General features: G+C 40.5%; 1 protein-coding gene across 1 annotated transcript in view; it reads right to left on the bottom strand.

The window, feature by feature from the left end:
* Positions 1-3,161: 3,161 nt before the first annotated feature.
* The window catches only part of esyt1b (extended synaptotagmin-like protein 1b), a 20,621-nt gene continuing 15,861 nt past the window's right edge, over positions 3,162-7,921 (bottom strand). The window contains exons 41-53 of the mRNA XM_020593189.1: positions 7,347-7,523; positions 7,176-7,258; positions 6,688-6,736; positions 6,514-6,603; positions 6,254-6,349; positions 6,099-6,170; positions 5,923-6,009; positions 5,687-5,833; positions 5,451-5,590; positions 4,815-4,946; positions 4,616-4,718; positions 4,204-4,253; positions 3,162-3,785 (exon numbers count right to left, since the gene is read on the bottom strand). Coding sequence (XP_020448845.1) covers positions 3,758-3,785; positions 4,204-4,253; positions 4,616-4,718; positions 4,815-4,946; positions 5,451-5,590; positions 5,687-5,833; positions 5,923-6,009; positions 6,099-6,170; positions 6,254-6,349; positions 6,514-6,603; positions 6,688-6,736; positions 7,176-7,258; positions 7,347-7,523 — 1,254 coding nt within the window. The 3' untranslated portion in view covers positions 3,162-3,757. The remainder of the gene's footprint in view (positions 3,786-4,203; positions 4,254-4,615; positions 4,719-4,814; positions 4,947-5,450; positions 5,591-5,686; positions 5,834-5,922; positions 6,010-6,098; positions 6,171-6,253; positions 6,350-6,513; positions 6,604-6,687; positions 6,737-7,175; positions 7,259-7,346; positions 7,524-7,921) is intronic.

Below are 7,921 nucleotides of genomic sequence, written 5' to 3'. Positions count from 1 at the left end.
CCATAGCAGATACCAGAATTTGGTGGGTAGTGTCATTTCTACACCTTTTAGGTGACCGTTCTTCCTCCAGAAGGGAAGAGAGGCCATTATACGATTATGGTAAACGGGGAGGGAGAGAAATGATCAATATGGGTGTTTCAGTTGTCTTTGTATTTTTCCAGTCAGTTCTCTCCAGATAAGGCCCATCAGGCTTTGTGAGTAGATTTATATTTCTACCTTTAGAGGATCAGAGTGTGTACATTCAGTTTTGTAATGACTTGGTCTTAATTGCATTACATTTGGTCCTTAGAGTTTCTATTCCTAAATAGCTCTCATCTCTCACCCTCCTCTGTGCCCTGCTGCTGCTAATGCTACCATTCTGGTCGCTCTGACACATCCTTACGCTCAGCCTCTGATCCATAATGCTGCTTCTGTCAGAAATGTGTCGGCCATATCTTAATGCATGTGAAGCTTACCGCCAATCTTTAATGTTACTACAATAACAAGTTTTTATTTGCTTAGCTGTCAGCAAGTGTTATTTTATGCTGTCGTATTCGTCTGATTCAGAGAGAAGTACAATCACTTTACCTGAAGAACGTTTTTGCAAAATCACTGCATTTTCAATTTTTTTTTTTGATGAGTCTTTTTTTAATGGAGAAAAAAGCTTTTATAGTACACAGTGATGCATGGAGACTCAGACTTTTCTTCTGGAAAGAGTATAATGTTTAATTTTTGCTGGAGTACATTGCAAACTAAATAACATTGTTAAATAAGATTTTAAAACTTGTACAGAAAACAAGCCAGTGTGTTTTGAGTTTTGTTCATAACCTGTGCTGATGTAGTGAAAAATACAGTGATGAGTCTGAAGAGTAGGTTGGTTTAATCATTTACTTCTTTTCAGTAGTAAATCTGATCATGTGTACTGCAGACAGTGAAATTAATGTATGTGTTATGGCGAAGGACTTAGGAGACACGACTTTAATTTTTCTCTGAGCCAAGTGGTTGTTCCCATGTGCTTCAAGGCCGCCACAATAATTCCAATTCCAAAGAAGCCCCACCTAACCAGTTATAATGACTATCGGCCTACTCTCCAGTGACACCTCTGGTGCTCAAGGTAACTACAGCTATGCTATTGCAAGCATGAACACAACATTTCCCCTTTTCCTGAAAGAAACATTTCTCACTTAGTAAGCTAGATTATAACAAAACTGTAGCAACAGGACTTTGCATGTCAATAGTATATTAACCTTGGAATATAAATTTTGTAACATCTGTAATGTCAAACAGTACTACTGCAATGAAATAAACCACCATAAGCTAAATTACTGAACTTAAATGAATACATCTTGGGACTCAAAACCTCTCTCTGCAACTGGCTGCTGGACTTTCTAACAGGGAGGCAACAAAATGTGCGAGTTCCCATCTACAACTTTGTTTGAAAGGCACTTAAAGTTCAATGACTGTAATTCACATTTTAACTAACAAAATAGGACAGTGCCTTAACCCTCCATGCTTACTACTACATTAACTCATTTCATCACATAATCTTTTGTCCAAGGTGGTGGTTGTCTTTCCCTTTTCATGAGAGGTTGTGTCAATGTCTGTGTTTGTTCAAGATTTCCTTCTCCTCTCTGTGTGTTTTGAAGTCTTCCAGTTCTTGTACCATGCTAACTCTGAGAGACGAGGCAGTCCAAGTAGCTTCAATACAGTGCTGATTTACTCAATGAACACAGGTAAAAATTAACATTACACGCTCAGGTATCTTGCACCCCCCAACATGCACGCAGGCAGCTGAAGGATGAAAGACCCTGAACCACAACAGGCCTATACATTTATCTCTTCGGTTGGGCTAGCCCCATTCTACACAGGAACATCAACCGTGACGTGTCCCTGGTGCCAGCTTTGCAGCTGACCATAGCAGCTCTCCTCTCTCCTCTGTATTTCCTCTGGGTACACTGGGCAAGCCGAAAGGCGTGCTGCATTCCATCTTTTCCCATCACTGAGAATAAAGAAGCTCAAACCAGTCTGCTGCTGTACCAACTATGTATCGCTGTACTGCATCTCTCCTTTGCCCACCTGAAAAGGTTTTCGCACCCTGACAGTAGCTCCAACAGTGATCTTGGTCGGTTTTGCATGTCTCCTTTTGTTCGTGTAAAGCGCACTCGTGGTCTGTTGCCAAGCAACTCTAGCCTTGACATGACTATACTGTCCTTTGTCCTTAGCCGGAGGTAGGACTTTGAGTTTTGTCCTCATTGGTCTACCCCTGAGGAGCTGGAAAGGGGTTTCCCGAGTTTTGGCGTGAGGTGTAGCTCGGTGTTTTGCCTGCTGTTATGTTATATGTAAATCTGCTGCTGGCTGTTTTTTTTTTGCCTGGATATCTGCTGCTGTTGGTCATTGCAATACTGTCCATGTATACCTCATGTGCTATTTGCACATCATAACCAACGCCCTGGTGATGCTGAACCACCTGACAATCTCCTGTTATTGTTTGCACTGCTGTCATTGACTGTACACCGTTTTGAGTCACACCTTATTGGCTGTACCATTTAGATTTCTCCTAATTATATCAATCCAGTTCTTATTCTTTTATATTTTATTCTACTTTAGTTCCTAAATGTTATGGCACCCAAGTACTAGGTGAGAAAGAAACGGTATTTAGATTTTCTGTATGTTCTGCACATATGGTGAATTGACAATAAAATCCTTGAACCACTTTTGGTTATAAGACAGGCTGACGCGAACTTTTCTAGGCTATTATTTGTCTTTCCGCTTATTTCCTCCATTTCTAAAACAAAACCTCTGACAGAAAGTTATGCCGCAAGTTTTATTTCTACTCTGTGAACACATACAGCACAGTTAATGGATTAATAACACAGACACCTTACCTTCTCCATTCTCCCAGCTTTATCCTTTGAACGCTTGTCTTTCCTGCTAAATGAAAGTGAAAGTGTCTCCCCCGGTCGTTGGCCCCGCCTTTACCAGCTACCACGTAAACACAACAGGTAAATAAATTTAGTCTGAAACCGGTAATTCTACATACTGTAGGTGCTTTTGGTACCATATAGCAACTACATTATGCTTCTAAAAGTGCTACATCTGTAATTCTACCCAAGTACCTTTATAAAAATGGATCCAGTAAAACCAAAAGTCGCCAGTTCTTTTTTATTTTTGTTACCATCTTACAACACGCAGTATCCCATCTGATTTATAATTTTTGCAAATATACACACAGAATTCAACTGATCTAATTGTGAATAGGTGTAACAAAAACAAGTCTAGTACTAACAGAGAAACAAATCTTGTGATAATTTTCAGTGCACTGTCAAACACAATACAGGGTAATTGTGTGAAATATAAAATAACTTCAATGTAAGCCTGTAATACAACAGATCCAACATACTTAAATGGCATTAGCAAGATATGAGTAATAAAATAATGGCTTCAATGTATACATCTTTCACTTGTTCCACTCAATCTTATATTTCTTCATATTATAAAGAAACCTTAAGTCAATACTAACTTGCACTTTGTCCTTGACAACTCGTATACTTCAGCCAACTAATCTTTGGTGAGAGTACTGATCTATGTACGTATAGTGCAGCTCTTTTCTATATATGTTGATAGACAAAGCTGGGCGGGTGCAGGTAAGGCTGCCACAGCGACACCAAGCAGAGATGGGAAGGAGAAGGCATCAGTGTGACTTGCAGCAAAGACATACTGTAATGCTGAGTTGAGTGATGACATCTTTATCACTATACGGCAACAGCGAGCAGAGCGACTATTCAGCTTCGTCTTTCAGAGTGAACCTGGAATAAATAAAATGTGCATACTTCTCAAACCACTCCTGCTGCATCATCCATTTCTCTGCTGTGCATACATGAACTCAGTATTTCAATTAAATTAAAGTCTACTGTAAACACGCTGCTGCTGGCCTCCTCAAAGCTGCACAGCACCAGTGGTAGCAGTGTATTTAGCTATATTTTAGTAAAATACTGATTAATTGTAACTGGTTTTCTACCATGAAAATGGAATCTGAATTTAATTCAAGCTGATCACAGCCTCCATTTTCTATCCAACCAACGTCGCACAGCCCCCTTTCACATCAACAGATGGTGATTGATGGATGCTTGTTTGTTTACGAAATATATTAAATGGATATAAGATACATCTGTGGTGGGCTATGACTAAAAACTTTAAATTCACTGTAAAGAAAGCTCAGCTCACCATTCTGTGACACCAGAAATCAGGTCAACCTCAGCCAACTCAATCTGCACCTGAAGAACAGGAATGACATGTTAACATATGCCATAGTTCTGCACATCTTTAGTCCACTGCAAGATTAACACTAAACACTAAGAGTGAAAGAATTTTAAAGCTAGGGACAAACACACACACACACACACGTCTTGTATGTAAGTTACTAGTCAGGCTAATACTACCTGCTGCTGTGGATTCATCCAAATTCTATAAATATTGAGATACTCTATGGGTCACTCATGTATCTATTTGTGAAGCTATGCATTATTGGCTACTGCCAAAATTACTGTAAAGTCTGTCAGTGTGTATGGGATGCAATAAATTTGTGTGCGTCATGCCGTGTTAAGTGGGGCAGATGTAAGTAAAGTCTTAGACTGACCTGCCCAATAATGTCGCGGCCCCTGAACGAGGACGAGTTATTCTTCACTGAAACACTGAGGCATTTGAATCTTGTCTCCTCCATAGGCAGGTCATACTCAAACCTTTACAGAGGATGATGAGAAGCAGACAAGAGGGTTGCTCAACAAAGATCTCACAAGAAATATAATGACAGTGCATTTTACCAGTTCATTAATTACCTCTCATTGTATTCTGGGTTGAGGTCTCTTTTCTTCACTGCTGTCTTCTTCTTGGTGGCCTTGGTTTTGTCTGGCAGCAGCAAGAGCGAGACGTAGCTGTCGACACCATCTTTACTTTGAGACAAAAGACTTCTGTACACAGGGAAAAATATACATCTCAGAATAATTTACCCGCTAAAGAGTATGGATATTGAAAAAAGTCCCACTATATTAGAGCAGCATAGTGTAATAACTATGCGGTGGTTTACTGTTATTGTTAATGCGTTGTGATTGTCATCGTTTGGTCTTGCATTGGAGCTGCCTAGTGTCAAGACAAATTTCAGATTTTATCTGATAATAGTGTTATCGTATCGCATCATAATCAAAGTCCTGTTTGTGACAGTGAGACATATGGTCCTTTGTAATTCCTCCCACAGTGTTTGGGCCCAGTTAGATGCTACAGCGGAATGGTAAACCTCTCAAAACTAAAACAAACGCTGAGTTTGGACTATGATATTAAATGGTAAGCAAATTTGTTATAAAGTATGAAGTGAAACAACAACAGACCTATCCTTTAACCTAGACTCATATAAATAATCCCTTATCTACACCAGTGGAGTGAACACAACGTGATGCACGCTATTTGAGGAAGCGCACCTGCAGGCGTGGACGATGATAATGAGCTTTCTCTCTTGCGAGGCATATGAGAGAGACAGCTTCACCTGCCCATTTCCAGCAGAGGCAGCACAGGGCAGAGTCCCGGCACTGATCATATCCACCATTTTGGAATTCAGAATCTATTGAAAACAAATTAAGAACAGCAACAAAGAAATGCCTATATACATATATAAACTACTTAAAGTGTTTAAGTGCAGATGTGTTTCATGCTGCACCTTGAGCTCAGCCCTCAGCAGGATCTGGCTCTCAGGAGAAGCTCCGTCCAGATCCAACCACTGGTCCAGGACTAGCTGTGGCTTGGCAAGCAGCTCCTTGACAGGAAGAACCAAATTTCCTATTGGCTGGACCCAGCCACTCGACAACTGCAATGCACGAAAGAGAGAGAATGAAAATTTCTGCGACAGCAAACAGATGCAATAACCAGCAGCAGAGAAAGAGATGAATGCCTTGCCTTTACTAGAAGCATCTGATGTTTAGGGTCACGGACCAGGAAGTAGAACCACTCATTCCACTGAGGGCTGTTGCTGCGGTCGCACATCTTAAAAGAGAGCAATGACAAGAGTGAGCTTCTAAAAGGATCACTACTTCTCAGACTGAGTATAGAGAACTGTGCATGAGAGGGCTCACTTTGGTTTTGTATGTTGTTTCACCAAGAATAAGCTTAGCTCCTGCTTTGGGCTCCTTACCACTTTTTTTCAACTGATAAAGAAGAGAGAGGTGTTTAAGTTTGTTTATATAATGCATAATTTCTGCTGCACAATCGAAACATGCAGGTGACTTACAGGTAATGAATGTGCTCTCTCCAAATGCACAAAGAGCAGAGCAGCAGTGGGGACAGCTTTGTTCTGATACGACTGGAGAGTCTGAAGCTGCAGTACCTGCGACATGGAGCACAGCCAGTTAGGCTGCTATGTAAATAATGGGCCCTGCCTGCTGGAATGTGACTTGGAGGCTTGGCTGCTTTCCTGGGTACATTTAGTCCAAACAGACTGAGGCTATAGCCGGTGGGTGATAAAGCTGCATGCAGTGGGTAAGAACTGACCTGGTCAAGTCTTGCTGAACTTGACACTTTAGGAACCCATTCCAGTATCAAGTGAACCTGTCCGGACTTCACATCATTTAGAGTGTACCACTGCAACAAAGTCAGTGACAGAAGCAAGTATAAGGAAATGTAAGAGTCATGCCATGACTTCAAGGTCACAAGTTACTGACTAACCTGATCCGTGTACTGTGATCTGATGACCTCATTTAGCTTAATGCTGAATCTGTCAACATGAAAACAAGCCACAGCAACAATTAACAACAGGAGTTTATCTTCAGAGTTTGACTTCCAGAAACTAAAATTTCCTGTGCTGACATTAGTGTAAGAACAATACAGACTATTTACAGGTATTTATAAATGCTCCTCAGGTAAATACTTTATAGACCCAAAACCAAACATAAGTATTTCCTAGTTTGCGGGTCCTCTGTGAACCAGTTTAGCTGCCCTTGTGCTAAAGTTTGTCTTTTTTAAAAAGCAGTCTATGGTCCATAAACCATAATAATGTATTCATTGTTATACACTGATGAATTTCAGTGAAAAATTCTATGAAGCCAAAAGTGTTGTAATTCTTACCATGCAGATCAATGTACACAGGACAGACGAGGTACTAATAAAAGATATCAATTAACAAACATAAAAAAGTAAATAAGACACACACACACCTGCCAAGGAAGTCATCCGAATCTATATCCTTATCAAAGGCTTCAAACTTGATCTCCTGGACGCTGTGCTCACTCAAAACCAGCTGTTAAAACAAACAAAATCTGTATTTGTCCTGTAAATAAATATATATACAGATGATGTCCAGTGCTTCAACCTAGAGAACGTCATACCTCATACATTTCATTCCATGTTGGGTTGAGATTCTCTTTGATAATGCGACTCTTAAATGTAACCCCCCCTATGCTGATCTTGACGTAGGGGTCACTCTTGCCCTTCACCATGCCACCCATCAGGTTGTCCTTGGCAACCAGTTTCTGGGCCTCCAGCAGGTGAATCCTCAGCAGCCCCTGCAGGATGAACATGGTAAAAGGTTCAATATATACAGGAAGCCTTGGAACGTACAGCATCTGTAGCAGCTGGTATAAACTGTATATTTCAGAGTGACCCAGTTCATCAGGCGTCTGGACACAAACATGGCTGGAGAATGTCTTTTTTTTTTTTTCTTCAAGTCATAATTTTGGAATCATTTGTTAAATATGGAATTCAACCTTTGTTACCAAAAGCACTGACTTCTTAAACCCCAACCATTCTCTGAAGTACCAGGTTTCCTGATCTCAGAGGTTTATATCTCAGAGCCCTGCATACAGTAGATGGCATTGGGATAAGTGATATAATGTTTGGCGCATGTTCGGTTTTATTTTGTGCCTCCTATATGGACATCTTCCTTTTTTGATACACGTTTGCA

The sequence above is a fragment of the Monopterus albus genome, unplaced genomic scaffold, assembly GCF_001952655.1.
Source record: "Monopterus albus unplaced genomic scaffold, M_albus_1.0 scaffold18.1, whole genome shotgun sequence".
NCBI classification, from domain to species: domain Eukaryota; kingdom Metazoa; phylum Chordata; class Actinopteri; order Synbranchiformes; family Synbranchidae; genus Monopterus; species Monopterus albus.
Note: the sequence above shows the minus strand (reverse complement) of the source record. Positions and strands in the feature narration are given on the sequence as shown.